Below are 15423 nucleotides of genomic sequence, written 5' to 3'. Positions count from 1 at the left end.
TACACTTCCTCCTGGAAGTGTCCTCCTCGATGCTTTCTGCCTTAAACCCAACACTTCTCCTGGCTGTTTCATTCCTCCTTCAATCCTTGCTGCAACTCTTGGTTGAATTCGATGTAGTTTACTAATCTTTTGTGCCTGCTGAAGTTGCACAAGAGCTCCAAGGCAGTTCCCAAAGCAATCCCTGGAGCTGCACATCTCAAAGTTGTCTTACCTGGAGGGAGAAGATAGAAGGACTTGGCGTGTTCAGCACTTGCCAGACAAAGCAGTGAGTGTTCTCATGCAGCTCCTCAGGCTCCTGGCAGGGCTAAAGGAGGAGTTAATCTATGCCTACATGCTCAGATATGGCTCCATGCAGACAAGTTGGAAATTCTGCAGAAACCAGAGTTGTGCCAGCTGACCCATAAATCATTAACTCCTCTCCAGCAGGAAGAAGCTAGTTCAACCAACCCACTGAGCAAAAGAGGAGAAAACCGAATGCAGCCCAAGCAGATGTTGAAATTTACCCTGTGCCTACACTGAGTGGGATTTATTACCTTGCTGAAGTTCACCTGATGCAGTTCCTACTCTGCAGAACACACAGGAGGCTGTGCCAGCACTCAACCCATGAGCAGGGAGGGACTTGCTCACCATAGGCATCGACCTCCACTGATTACTTAGAGGAATCCAGTTAATCACAAACACAAACCTTGGAAAAATGCAAGTCTATAAAGCCTAACAACTCTCAACAAGCCAATTTGTGGGCTAAAAAGTCAACAGCTTCCCCAAGGGCATCCAGGGGGTTATTCAGCATCTGCACAGAGCACTCAGGGCATCAGCCACACTGAAAACCATCCCCTGCTCTGCCAGCTGCTTAACACCCCCAAGACATCCTCAGCCCACAGCTTGCAGTGGTATAAACAGGATAAAAGGATTTTTCCTTGGCCACATCCAAGAGCACTGCTCTTCAGGCTGTGGCTGGACCCTTTGGGACCAGCTGGTTTCCAGCTGCAGGTGCTGGAAATCAGAGTCACACCAGTTGCTGCTCTTAAGGTTTATTTTTCTTCATCCTAGAAAATGAGATATACTTAAAAAAACCCAGCATTCTTACCCTAACAGCTCCATGGAAAACCTGAAATTCTGAATTCCAATAAAAACACCCTTAAAACTGATGAAGGAAAGGGAACAGCAGTAGGGTGGAAGATTCCTCATTTCCAAGCCAAATCCCACCACTCTCTCTCCAAAACCAGGACACAATGGAGAGTTATAGCAAAGACTAGAAAAAAAAAAACAGAGGAAATAACCTGTGTTTTTTCAAATCTCTTTATTGCAAATAAACACTGATGGCTATTTCTGCTCGAGTGCACAGAGCACACAACATACAGCACAACTTGACAGACAATGCAGGTTTTTTTTCCAACCTTAAAAAAAAAAAAAGAACAAACCCAAAAACCCCAACCCATTAGAAGGCAGTAGAGCTGGAAAAAGGTTTTGCAAGCAGACAGGGAACATCCATCTCACCACACACTAAATGCAGAGGTGCAGCCTGAAAACAGTGCTCAGAGAGAGAGGAGCAGGACAGGAGGAGGTGGCACTGGCAATGCTCACCCAGTGCCTTTCAGAGGGGCATGGGGTGAGGCTTGGGGACATGTCCCCAGGGCAGGTGGGTCCTGGATGTGCTGGAAGTGATCTCTCTCCTCCCACAGCTGCTCCCTGACCCCTGGTGCCAGGATTCCTCTCACCCATGCCGGGAAGGGAACTTGGCAGAGGTGGCAGCTCTAACGTCACAGCCAGTGGACACAAATAAGCTACCCAGGCTGGATTAAGCCTTTTTCCTCTCCCCATTTTCCAATTTTCCTCCTTGCTGGCAGCAGAGATGGAGCAGGTTTTGCCTGAGGGATCATTTTTCTCTACAGTGACCCATAAGGACAGCGAGGCAGGTCCTACAGGTGGCATTGCCACTGCTCACTGAAGGTGACAACAGCCACCACCACCTTTACTGCCTACAAACACCTGGACCACAAAGTCAGGGGGTTACAGAACCCCAGAACTCCTGGTGCAATGCTCAGGAAGGTGCCAGGCCCATATCCACCACCAAATCCACCACCTCCACCTGCCCAGCCCTACTGACAGCACAAGCTGCTGCTAATCCTGTTCAATCACAAACATAAAAAAAAAACCAACCTAAAAACCTGTTGTGCAATCATTGTTTATTCTGGAGTATTTGCACACACAGTGCCAAGGAAATCAGGTGGTTTCAAGGAAATACCTGGCACAGATTTGCCAGATTTTTGGGTCTATTGGAAACCACCCCAGCCCTGCAGGACCCTCAGACCTGCTCTGATGACAAATCTGCTGCTGCTCTGCTCTAGACACTTATCTTTTGAAACACACACACCTTTTAATGGCTAAAATGCAGCAGGAAAAGGCTAGAGTTAGGCTTTAATTAAAGCACTGGCAGCAAAGATAGCTGAAGCTTCATATCAACCAACACAAGGACCCACTGGATGGGAATAAGGAACCCTCAATCACTGAGCTGAGCTGCACATCTGATTTTTAGCAGTGCTAAAAAAATAAAATAAAATAAATCACAACCACCAACACATTAACAACAAACATTCATGAATCCTGGCAGGTAAAAATATATATTTTATCTCCTTACAATCATTAACTACTCCGTGACACAAAACATAACAAACTCCTTAGCAAGGGATTTCTCACAGCGTGTTGTGCGTAAACATCCTACAGTACATGTCTACTCCTTTTATTTTTTATTTTTTTTTGTTTTCCCCCCACAGAGCAGGAGGTTTTTTTGGTCAGAGCAGCCTGACAGGAGTGAGTTTGTGCGTTCAGAGCATTCTGGAGTGTGACAGAGTATCACCATGGATAGGCTCTAAATCTTTTCCTTCAATACTTTCTCTCTCTTTTTTTTTTTTTTCTAGCTTATTTCTAAGCACCAGAACATTGAAAACCCAAAACCAGATGGTTGCAGCAAACCTGTGCCCCGAGGGGAGAAGCCTGAGGAACAAAACTAACACGATTTCTCACCACTAAATTTCATCCCTCTGTGGCACAATGGCTTTAGATCCACATATGTTTCTTCTCCTCAGAAACCCCAAGGGGGTCAGGATTAGTGCCTTGGTCCTCTCTATCTCTGGCTATCAAATAAAAGCTCTGGGAGTGTTTAAAACAACCAAGTTGGAGCTCAAAATGCCCATGTAGGTGTCTCAGGCTTTGAGGCTGCTGAGCTCCTCCACAGCCAGGGCACAGTTTTCCTGCTGTGGGTATATCCAACATTTATTTACCATCTTTAAAATAAACAACTTCTGGGCCCTAAAACTGCTCAGATAAAATCCTGGAGTCAACTGGACTCAGCAGGTCCAGAACAGCCTCTGCTCTGTACCCAAATGCTCCTTTCTTCAGCCAAGCTGAGGGTTTTGCCCTTATTGCAAGAAGAGTAGGAGTGGGATTAAAATGGAGTTTGGCAAAATGCAAGTGGGAGAAAATTAAAAACCTGGGGATTTGGTGAAGATTTCAGTAAAACACAGCCACACACATCTGTGCTCTAAGCACTAAACCAGCTTCAGCTATGAGGCAGCATTGGACATAGGTAACATTCACAGCTGATCCAGAGGCAAGCTCAAAACTGGTTGTGGGCCTAAAATTTGGTATATTAAAAAGACAACTGGTAAAAAATCATGTGCTTTCTGCAAACCCTGCCTGGGGCCCTGCTAGTCCCAGCCACCAAGCAGAGCTGTGCTCCTGTTTTCTGGGGTAATGGCTAAAACAAGCCATAAAAGGCAGGAAAAATGAGTGAGAGGAAGAGGTTTAGGTTGGGATGTAAAGGTAAAGTAGGAGTTGAGGTGAGATTTAAAAGCATTGGTAGCTGTGCTGCTTCCAGAGAGGGGCAGGAGGTTTTATTCCCATCTGTCCCTCACGTGGGATGCCTGACCTGACAAGTGCCATATGATACATCCAGAGGAAAAACTTTCCTAGAGGAAAAGAACAGGCTCAGATCAGGAGACTCATACCAGCAGTTGTAGAAGCAAAGTCAAACACTACCTGGAGCTTTTTGGATGGTTAAATAACACAATAACTGCTTCTGAACCTGGAAATAATAACCTGGAAATGGTAATGGATAAATAAAAACTCAGGGATTTGGTCTGGCAATGCCTCTTCCAAAGGAAAAGTTGCCACAGTGAGTATGAACATGACTATTCTGTCCTCACACTGTGGTTAGTTTTGGCACCTAACCAGGAGGAAAGATGTGGGACACTGTTCTAACACCCCAAAAAGCTCAGGGATATGTTGGCTCACACACATTAAAAGCAGATTTAAAAGTCTCCATAACAAATTTTCTCCAATCTCATGGATAAACATTCCATCATTTGGAAAGAAAAGACACAGAGAGACTCTAAAAACACAGTTCAAGGCAAGTACTGGCCCAAGTGGCTCACTGTGCTCCAGGGATGCTCCAGTCCCAGCCACAGGGATCCTCCTGGCCATGGAATTCCCAGCTGAATCCGAGGTGAAAGCTCCAACCTCTACACTGCTAAACCAGCCATGCTCTGCAAAGAAAACATACACAGAGGTTACCCCAAGGCTAAGTCAGGAGATGGGAAAGGAGGTGATGACTCTGAGGCTGGACAGACACATTGACAGGAGGATCCAAGCAGCTCCCTGGAATTGCTCTACCTGACAGGAACCACCTGAGGATTTCCTTATTTAGCTCCACACAATGAGCTGTTTTCACACTTTGCATCATACTTTAACCTCTTGCCAAGTACTCCCTGAAGGGTTTCCCCATCACAGCCTGAGACCACACACAAGCTCAGCATCCCTTGGGAGGAACAGGCTGCTTACTCAGGATTACTCACTTTATTTACCTTCTCCAGAAGAAAACACACTTCCAGGACAACCTAAGAACCATTACAATCATCATTTTGCATATTTACCACAATAAATACTGAAGAGTTTTGATAAAACTCCATCTACTGCCTCCCTGAGTGTCCAATGGACAACAGGAACAGAGAGTTACAGGTAAATTCTAGGTTTACAAATCACACAAATTAAACTCCAGGATTTCCCACAGCTGCTGTTCATGCACAGAAAATCCTCAGCAGAGCTCCAGGGCCTGCTCTGCTCAGCTGTGGCACTTCAGGACTACACTTCTCCCTAAGTCCATGCTGCTTCAAGTCCCATCCAACCTTCCAGGTATGGAGTGGAGACTTCAAGGACATTAAAGTGAAAAAAACTGCATATCCAAACAGCCAAATTCATTCCAGCAAGAGTTTTTCAGGCCTGGAGGAATGCTGAGACATCCTCACCGGGTAGAGAGGAGCCAAATCCTCTGGCAGTGAGTCCTCACCATGAGGACCACCCTACCACAGTGAAACAGGAGAGAGTTCCCCTCCAAACTGGAACCCTTTCTTGGCCCCAAACATCTGGAAACTGAACCAGCTTTACCTTCTTTGCCCTAAACCCAGCTCTGCAAGAGGATTACCCAAAGCTTTGTGCCTGCTCAGCAGCAGCAGCAGCATCACTCCTATCCAGGCCCCAATCCAATGACTCCTGCAAAATCCCTACAATCAGTAACATCATCACACCTTGGTCCAGGTGAATGGAAGACACACCTGAGACCTGGAATAAAACACACTTTTGCAGCAGCACAAGCACCAGTAAGCCCAGTTGGAACCCCTTGGATCAGTGATCTCAGCCTGGTGACATAGTCCTCCCCCTCTCAGGTTCTCCTTACTGACAGGTTTTATACAGCAGATTCCTTCTGCTCCTTAGTCTTTGCCCAAAGTGGTTTCCATGCAACATTAATCAAGAGAAGTCCTACTTACTAACCCAAAAGAGAGCACACACAAGCTGCTTTCAGTGGTACTCAGAGGCATTTCCCACGTGAGGCTGCAAAGGAAAGAGAGAAGCACAGGAGAGCTCGTAGTGCATTCGAAAGGAGATCTAAAAATCACAGTAGAAGCAGCAAAGCAAAAAGAGACAAGAAGTGAAGCAACACCAAAAAATGGGATGTTAGCCCAGGGCAGGAGCTGGCACAAGGCATGGACTGCAGCACCTGGACACCTCCTCAGCCCTTGCTTATCCCAAGGGCTCCATTCAGGCAAGAAATCCCAGGACAGCACAGTCCCTGCCACCCTCCCAGCCCCAGAACCCAGTGCTGACTAAGTGCTCCTTCATCCCAGCACCATCAGTGCTTCCACATCAGGATTATGAGGAGCAGTCAGGGTAGGGATCCCCATCCTGGGACCCCCAACTTCAGACCTTGGGTAGATTGGGTCCTCTCCAGCCAAGGTTCCCCATCCTGAACTGCTGTGGGACAAATCCACCCTAAGACAAAGCTCTGCCTGGCCCAGATCCCAGCAGAGCCCTGGGATTTTGGGGATGCCCAAGCCAAACCTCACCAAGTATGAAAACACTGTGTTGTACCACTCCTTAGTTCACATTCTGGTCTCTTACTCTGCTAGCAGGGAGGAGGAAAAGCAGCTGGACCCACTGAACAGCTTGAAAAACTATAACCTCTAAAGGAACTGTAACCTCTAAACTACCCAAGAGCATTTTATAGTCTCAAACTGCTTTAATTTGGGCACCCAAAGAACCCAAACTTTGCTCCACAAGCTGCTGACATTGAGATCTGCAGGGAAATGGGCATCAATAAGATCACAGAGGCAAAGATTTCCTACCAAGTTGCTCTGGGGCTGCAGCAACCCTTGCCTACAGTAAAAAAATTGGGACAGAGAAAGGGTTTGTAGCTCTTTCCAATCAGATTTTAGCCTGCAAGCAAAATATTACTCAGAATTAACCACCTGATGGAAACTTGCCTGCATGGAGCTTGACTATGAAAGCCTCTGGCACCGGAATTCTACTTTAAAGGGGGAACTTTCATATTTGGGGTTTTTTTTTAAATTAAAGGGAGTCCAATCCAGGATGTTTTCCATGCAGAAACCTTGGGAAGGGTCTGGATTTCATGGAGCACCACAGACAGCCACAGGTGATGGTGGGGATGGGGAGCATGGGGAAGGTACCACCTGGACACTGACTTCCAGCTGTGGCTGGTCAGCTCCATCTCGAGTTTCCAGGGATGGCAAAGGCCCCACCAGGTCGAGGGGTTTGCTGCCAACGCTGTGATGCCTCGGGCGCTTTACTGTGTCCGCGCTGGCCCGAGGAGTAAAGCTGTTCCTCCTCATCCTTACAGGGCTCTGGCTGCTGGGAAGCTTGTTCTGATCCCAGAGGGAGGGAATCACAAGGAATGAAAAGGGGAACCACAGTTTAAAACCACAGCACACACCTCCCAGCATCCCCCACCCAAATCTCCCAGCACTGGGATCATGGCTTGGTGACCTCACATCAGGCTCTGCCTCCCCCAGCATGGGAAACATCCCAATCCAGCTTGGAGTCCACTGCAAAGTGCTTTTTTAGCAGTTTTACTTCTCCCTTTGGGATTTTTGTTTTGTTTAGGTGGTTCAGTTTGGGGGTTTTGTGGTTTGGTCTTTATTCTTCTCTCGCCACGATCAATTTAAGGGGGAAAAAAATGAACAAGCAAATAGAAAACTTTCCTTTCTTTGTGTTTCTTCTCCCCCAAAGCAGCTGTGTCACCCAAGTAAAGCAAAGAAAAGAAACAGCCTCCAACTCCTCCAAGTGGAGAGCAATGATTTCATCACAGGGATCACACACAAAGTGAGAAATCCCAGAGTGGTTTGGGTTGGAAGGACCTTTAAATATCACCAAGTCCAACCTCCTGCCATGAACAGGGACAATGCCTGACTGGAAACCACCAGCATGGGACCAGCCACAAAAAAATCATGAATATCTTCAGTTTAGCATTTGCACTCAGCTGCTTTGAGCCCCACAAACCCTCCAGCCACAGCTGCAGGTTCCCAATTTCTCCAGTCCCTCAGCATCAGGGACAAAAAAAATAGCCACATCCCAGGCAATCAGCCCAACAGCTCTTTATAAAATACAACAAGAGGCAGCTAAAAGCTTAAATGTACCAAAAGCACTTCAAATGGGATGCATTTAGATTTCCTGTGAGCCAGCAGAGCTGGTTTGTGCTCTTTAATTGGAGGAGCTAATTAGAGGCAATTGCTGAGGAAATTCCTGGACAGACCAGTTTGCAAAAGAAGGTTTGCAAAAGCAAGGACCTGAAATAGCAGCAGCTTCCCCAGATTTAGCACGTGGTTCTGTGCTTTGCTGAACAAGGTGGATGATCAAACAGTTCTTTAAGTGATGGCAGAGAGAGGATTTCATAAGGACAGGTAGTCAAAACCTGAAGAAGCTGCAAGATGTGCAGGGCAAGGGAGGTAAAATGGGACTCATCTCCTCCTGCTCTGAAGTTTAGGAACCCCAAAGCCTTGCACTGCAGCAAATACTTCTCTCTGCATATTTATTGTATGTTTTACCAATCAAAAACCTCCATCAAAGGCTGCAAACACTGCCCAGAGCTCCCCAAAACCCTCCCCAGAGTCCATCACCTCTCCACAACTTCAAGAGAACTCATCAAGACAAGGAGAAAAATACACTTGAAACCTTTTGGCAAGTTATTGAAACCCTCACAGTTCACACAAACAAGCAGCAACAACAAATACTTCATTGCAAACCGAGAGAACAAGCCTTGAAATTTAAACTCTATGTCCTAAATTTGCCAATTTTGCTTCCTACAACAGCTCTAACAAACATCCCACCCCTGACCTAGGAAGCATAACAATTCAGGGTATGATTAACTCTGGTTTGGGGATTATTTCTGCAGCAAATCTTTCTGCTTACTGAAAATCCATCAGCCATTTCTAGCAGGTGTTCAGAGGTGTTTAGGGTTTGTGATTTGGTTTGGAGAAAGGTAAGAGCCAAAGTTGTGCTCAGCAAGACTTACTGAGTTGAGGGAGGGTTTGTCACGGTGAGTGTTCACTGCCTCCACGTTCAGGGTAATTGTTTCCACTTTACAACCTTTGCCAAAAAGAAAGGGAAGTTGTGTGTAAGTCATTTGGCAAATCAAGTTGTTTTTTAAAAAAATAAATATTGAAAGTAGCACGGAAAGTGAACGGGAATCAATTTATTAGTGTAGTTTTTCAATCTAAACCAGCTCATAAATACAGAGAATTTGACACTATTTTCTGGCTTTGAGCTTCCCTGGGAGAGCACAGCTCTGGGTTATTGAGGCATAGTAGTAACTCAGCTAAAAATGGCTTTTCTCAGGCTTTTTTAGCTCACTGTACCCCGAGTTGAGAGGCATAAACAGCTTCTCTCAGCCACAGGTGAAACCCACAACTACAACTTGTTGTAAAGAGAACCCCCTGCCCCCCACAACTCCCCTCTCACTCTTCCCCCAACCAGAACCCTTTACAGAAGTTAACCTTTCATGCATTAAACCAGGTCATGACCTGTTCACGTATTACCAGAAGCTTTTACAGCCTGGCCAGGTGCTGCCACCCACAGACCCAACCCTGCCCATCAGTTCCATGGACACCAACCAGGAAAATAATGAAAAGAAGACACTATTTACCATAGGCAACAGGTGTGAGCTTGAGGATGGTGTGGAGGGGACAGCGCAGGTAGGGCAGCTCATCTAGGAGAGAGGAAGGTCTCAGGGGCAACCTGTGCCCAGGTGGGTGATGCCACAGCCTCCCCAGCCCCCTCCCCAGCCCTGCAGAGCACTGGGATGAGACAGGCCCTGGTCTGCTTGAGGATGTTCCTGCTCATCACAGAGGGGTTGGACTACACCCTTTGAAAGGTCCTCTCAACCCAAACTATTCTCTGATCCCATAAAAACTGTGCTGGAAACCATCTAGGAACTGGAGCCTGTGGATGGTACCAGACACTCAGTCATCTACAGCAGTGAGATACAGAGGAATAAATAAAGTAGTTGGGAATAACACTGTGGCCCAACGTGGCTGATTACAGCCTGCCCTGGGGTCCAGCTGGCTCAAGACCCCCCAGAACTTGGTAGTGCTGGGTTAAGGGTTGGACTTAACCATCTAAAAGGTCTTTTCCAAGCTAAACAATTCCATGATGCCATTTCCAACACTCAGGCTCAGCCAGAAAAACAGAAACCTCTCCAGCAGCACATGGGTGGGAAATCACTACAGCAAAACCTGCCACAGATCCACAGGAGTTTTATTTCAAGCAAGGGATCAGAGGTGGAACGCTCCTGCCAACCTTTTCAGGCTACTGAGGCATCAAAAAGCTCTTTGAGGCATCAGAAAACCTTTTCTTTACTGTAAATTACACATTCTCTAAGTGTTGCTGAAGTTCCAGAAACAAGAGCTGAGCAGCAAACCAACAGCACATTTGCATTTCTCCCCCAAGGAGCTCCTTGCACTGCTGCAATGCAATGGTTAAAGTGTTTCTGAAATGTTTGCTTTGCTTTTTTTTTTTTTTAAAGCAGCTCTTTCCCCTGTGAAAAATCCAACCAGCAATTACAAACCACCCTCCCAAAACCTCTGTAAAGGAAGCAGTGAGAGAAAGCAGCCCCTAGCATCATCCAGTTATTTTTGTACCTGCACTCTTGTCAAGAAAATAAGCCAACAGGCACCTCATAACAGCCTGGTGGGAGATGACCAGGACGTTGCCTTGTCTTTCCAGCTCCATAATTACTGGCTCCAGGCGTTGGACCAAGTCCTGGTAAGACTGGAAAACAAAAATGGGAATTTTTCAAGGAGTTTTGTAAACAGAGCTTAGGGCAGAAGTAGCAATTAACAGTGTCACACTCCAGAAGATTATCAGTTCAAGTATGGAAAGGCAGAAGTTGTGGATGAGGTGGCAAAATACAGTTTATTTAAAAAAAAGAAACAAACAAACAGCAGGAGGTGAAATTTAGTGTCTGAACCCTCAGACTAAGGGAGGATTCAGATTACTGGTAACTCAGCAAGTGCAGTAAGGAAAAAAAGCAAATAAAACTGAATGATTCATTCAAACAGGTTGTGAAGTAACCCAGAAATGACTCCATACAACACCCACAATGGTTTTCTTTCCCAGCTGGTTTTGCAGTGACAAATCTGGCCTCAGCCACGTGTGGGATGCACAACCCCCTCAGGGGCTGAGACAGCATCCAGGGACTGGCCAAGTGGCCAAATCCACTGACTGGAAGCATCACCTGCACACCACAATGAAAGAAATCCATAAACTTTCCTTCCAAAAGAGACCTGGGGATCCTCATGTTTTCAGTTTCTCACGCAAATATTGGCAGAAGTTGGGAATTCAGACTCAATTCTACTGTGTATTATTGTTAGTTCTTAAAGGTTTTCACCTCTCCTCCAGGATAACGATACAGATACTTCTCTTGATCCCTCATTGCAAACTCATCTGGATACTTGGCTTCAATTTCTGCATAGGTCATTTCTTCACAGACCCCCTGAGGGAAGAAAAACTTGTTAGCACAAGCTTCATTTCAACAGAGCTCCAACAACACAAGAGCAAAGAAAGGATCTCTTTATGTGATGGAAATTTTTGGTGTCTCATCCGACACAGCTCTGCACTCAGTGTTTGTGCACCAGGGTGGTTTGAAGAGGATGGACTTTGGTTTTATCTCAGAACTCCTGTCTGCCAGGGATGGAAAATGAGCCTTCACTTCCACAATAACAACCCTGCAATTTCCTGAAAGACTTCGAGTGGGAACAGCAACCTTTGTCCACCCCCAGGAGGGTGTGACAGATTTTCTTCCTCCACACCAGCTGCAATGTCCCCAGCAAGGTCTGGCAGCTCCAAACACTGTCAGCCCTGTACCAAACCACCCTAAACCTCATGGTGGGGACCATGGTATATGGACATGGTTATAAATGAACAGAGAACAGTCGATTTTAACCATGATTAATTTGGTTTTCAGCATTATATTCCACCTAGGAAAACTAAAGGCATCTCCACTATGAGGACAGGCTGAGGGAGTTGGGGCTGTGCAGCCCAGAGAACAGAAGGTTGTGTGGAGACCTCAGAGCAACTTTTCACTCTCTGAAGGGCCTACAAGGAGCTGGAGGGGGACTCTGTGTTAGGAACTGCAGGGACAGGACAAGGGGGAATGGGTTCAGACTGAAGGAGGGAAAGTCTAGGTTGGATGTGAAAAAAAAAATTTCCTGTGAGGGTGGTGAGACACTGGCACAGGTTGCCCAGGGAGGCTGTGGCTGCACCAACCCTAGTGGTGTTCAAGGCCAGGCTGGATGAGCCTTGAGCAACCTGATCTAGTGAGGAGGTGCCCAGGGCAGGGGTTGGGACTGGATGATCTGTAAGGTCCATCCCAACCCTTCAATTCTATGACTTAACTCACAGCATCAATCTCATTGAGAATCTTCCACTGCTCATACAGGACCCCCAAGGACTCAGCTGTCTGGATTGTCCTCTTCAGCTGGCTTGTCCACACCTTCAGATCCACAATTTCCTGCTCCTCAATGAACTTCTTCAATGCTTGAGAAAACTGGGGAAGAAAAACCATGGGGAGGTCAAGAGGGAGCAAGGGAAGCTGCAGATATCACAAGCATCATTTCAAGGGCTGTGGTGGTGGTGATAAATCCAGCTGGGACACAGAGCCCTGCTCACACCACACAGACACAGCAGCCAGTGCTGCCAGGCACATACCTGTTTCCCACGTGGTGACAGACCAGAATCCCCACCAATCTTGCCAACAAGGTTATATTCACTCTCACCGTGTCGGCAAAGGTAGATGGTGCGTGGCTGGACATGAATGTTCATTAGGTAATAGACGATTTTACTCTGGATGTAATCCTGGACTCTGTTTACTAGGAATCGTTGGCCCACATTGATCACTTTAATGAAGGAAAGATCTCTGGAGTCAACATAAAATAAGAACACCCACACGACTGGTTTTAAAAACAAAGCACGTGCACCTGTGGGTGTAAACCCAGTACTCATCCTCTAGCCAAGGCAGCAGCACTGCCCATGGGTCACTCCAGCACAACAGGAGAGACACTGAACTGCTGTGCTTAAAAATCCTTCCCTGGGAAGCTGCTGAGCAAAGGTTGCCCAGAGAAGCTGTGGCTGTCCCATCCCTGTGTGTTCCAGTGCTCAAGACCAGGTTGGATGGAGCTTGGAGCAACCTGGGCTAGAGGAAGGTGTCCCAGCCCATGGCCTGGGTGGAACAAGATGAGCTTTAAGGTCCCTTCCAACCCATTCTAGGAGTCTGATCTCACTAGGAAAAAAGTCTTTCAAATCATTTGGGACCTGTGATATCACCTTCACACAACCACACCTTGGGAGAGGAAAGGCTCCAGCAGATAGAGCCTCCTGAGCCACAGGCAGCAAAGCAGCTCATGTGCCCAAGGCCAACATGCCCCCCCAGGGATTCGCTTACTTGTCATAAGCATCAGGATCCAGAGGCTGGTAGGTGACCTTGTAGCACTCTATCCTCTTCAGGAAATCATCCATGACATTCTCCCGGTGTCTCTCTGGGTAGTCAGGGCTGGAAACTTTCACCTCCTGGGCAACAGACAGTGCTTTGTGAGGGTTAAGCAAACTCAAGAGGGAACAAAAGCAGCGCTGAATAAGGTTATTCTTCCCTTCTGAAACAAATCCACATTGTTTAACGCTGCCTTAAGGAAAAACCTGCTCCTGGAGAGGAAACAAAGGGTGAGTCTGAGGGATCTGAAGTGCTTGGCCCTGACAGACAGAGCTGGCTCACTGTGAGCTCTGCCCTCCCTGGCCAACACACCAAGGTCAAACATTCCTCAGCTTCACTGGATTTCCACATTCTCACATAACACCATCCTTAGCTTTTTATAAACCTGCAAGCCCCAGCTGCTTATTCCCAAAGGGAAATATAAGAGCAAGGCATCTGCAGACATTCCTGTAAGCCACCAGTGACCTTGCACCAAGCACCAGAGCTCCCATGGAAGCTGTGCCTGGAAAACACAGCACATACCAGAATATTGGCAGCAATGACTTCTGGATCATCACAGACAGACTCCACAAAAAACACCTAGGAAGAAGGCAAGGAAGCACATTTCAGAGAGTCAAGAGCTCTGCCCTGAAGCAAAACACAAGAGCTCCTGCCCTGGGGAGCCACAGTGTCCCTCAAAGCAGCAACTATAAATTAATATTGCACTACCTTGAAAGCATTTTCTTTAGCAAAATTTAAGATGAGGTCCCGTCGCTCCCGAGTTGTGTTGGTGGCATCAAACACCTACCAGAAAAGGAGTAAGTAGCAATGAGCAAGTTCATCTAAGGCTTTTAAACCAGCCCCAAATCAGGTCCCCAAACATCCTGGTCAGCTTTGAACGACCCCAGTGTGAAACTTTTGAGAGCAGAGAAATCTTACAGCTATTTGCCCACACTCCTCCAGGAGATAAGACTTCACATCTTCCAGAGCCACCAAGGCACATCGTCTGCAGGACAGAAACAGGCATTGTTGGAGCTGATGGAGAGCATTCCCACAGCAAAGCTGCTCAACCACCTCTCTCACCCCTGCACCTCTCCAAGAGCCTCAGAGATCACAAGACACCTGTATGTATAACCTGCTCCATCACCCAACTCTCCCAGCCCCTGAGCTCTGTGCCAGCCTGAAGTCAGGGACGGAACTCCCACACACATCCCCTCCTGGCAGCATCTCTGCACAGGCTGTGCTACTCCCTCCTGCTTTCACAGGCACTCAGTGTTATTCTGTGCCCCTCAAACACACAGCAGTGTTATTCTGTGCTCCTCAAACACACAGCCTGCCAAGACCTGAGAGTCATCACACAACTTACTTGCGGATCTCCATGGCCTCTTTGTTGTCGTGCCTGAAGAAGTCGTAGGACTTGTAAGACTTCACCGCCTCGCGCCGGTAAACTCCTAGATTAAACACTTCACACACAAGAGAGGAGGGAATGAGGCTGCTGGCATTTCACTGACACATATCTCAGGGCAGAGACATCCCCACACACACCTTTGGTGGGCACCCCAATCCAGTTGAGGTAGCGGGTGAGCTTCTTGGACATGTAGGTCTTGCCACGCGCAGGGAGGCCAATCATCACGATCAGCGTGGGGGAGTTGGTCATGTAGGAAGCCCATGCTGCAAAAAACAGAATCACAGAATCATTTAAGTTGTTGGAAAAGACCTCCAGGATCATCAAGTTCAACCTGTGATCTCCTTATCAACTAAACCAGTGCATTAAGTGCCACGTCCAGCCATTCCCTGAACACCTCCAAGGATGGTGACTCCACCACCTCCTTGGGCAGTCCCTTCCAATGCCTGACAAGCCTTTCCATGAGGAAACTCCTCCTGATGTCCAACCTGAACCTCCTCTGGTGCAGCTTGAAGCCATTTCCTCAAAACCTCAGAACCCCCAAACACCACAGCTTGAGGCTATGTCCTCAACACAGCAGCACTGAAGAGCATCTGAGAGCAGCAAACAAGCCCCAACCCAAAGCCATCCCATCTCCTGATGGAAAAACCACCTCTGTGCATCTCTTAACCAGCTCATGTGTCTCATAATGAGCTCCTGTTATGTCCTC

General features: G+C 47.2%; 2 protein-coding genes across 2 annotated transcripts in view; both read right to left on the bottom strand.

The window, feature by feature from the left end:
- LOC103811387 (complement component receptor 1-like protein) overlaps positions 1-1722 on the bottom strand; it is a 10421-nt gene extending 8699 nt beyond the window's left edge. Inside the window, exon 1 of the mRNA XM_009084358.1 lies at positions 1719-1722. Within this exon, the coding sequence (XP_009082606.1) occupies positions 1719-1722 (4 nt within the window). The remainder of the gene's footprint in view (positions 1-1718) is intronic.
- A 4131-nt stretch (positions 1723-5853) lies between these two features.
- On the bottom strand, positions 5854-14972 carry PFKFB2 (6-phosphofructo-2-kinase/fructose-2,6-biphosphatase 2). Its single transcript, XM_009084356.1, has 14 exons — positions 14855-14972; positions 14676-14772; positions 14249-14315; positions 14039-14113; positions 13853-13909; positions 13286-13410; positions 12553-12760; positions 12245-12391; positions 11234-11338; positions 10485-10614; positions 9491-9553; positions 8861-8934; positions 7020-7214; positions 5854-5886 (listed from the first exon to the last, which is right to left on the bottom strand). The coding sequence occupies exons 1-14, from the start codon at positions 14964-14966 to the stop codon at positions 5854-5856; spliced, it is 1488 nt and encodes a 495-aa protein (XP_009082604.1). The 5' UTR covers positions 14967-14972.
- Between the last annotated feature and the right edge of the window lie 451 nt (positions 14973-15423).

The sequence above is a fragment of the Acanthisitta chloris genome, unplaced genomic scaffold (genome assembly GCF_000695815.1).
Source record: "Acanthisitta chloris isolate BGI_N310 unplaced genomic scaffold, ASM69581v1 scaffold8431, whole genome shotgun sequence".
NCBI classification, from domain to species: domain Eukaryota; kingdom Metazoa; phylum Chordata; class Aves; order Passeriformes; family Acanthisittidae; genus Acanthisitta; species Acanthisitta chloris.
This window is presented reverse-complemented; position numbering and strand designations above follow the sequence as displayed.

Excerpts from the sequence above, each read along its gene's own strand:
- PFKFB2 (XM_009084356.1), bottom strand. The coding sequence starts at position 14,966 with ATGACCAACTCCCCCACGCTGATCGTGATGATTGGCCTCCCTGCGCGT. Across the intron at positions 14,316-14,675 it reads GAGGCCATGGAGATCCGCAA|ACGATGTGCCTTGGTGGCTC; the intron begins GTAAGTTGTGTG and ends TCTGTCCTGCAG. Across the intron at positions 10,615-11,233 it reads ATCGTTATCCTGGAGGAGAG|TCTTACCAGGACTTGGTCCA; the intron begins GTGAAAACCTTT and ends TTTGTTTTCCAG.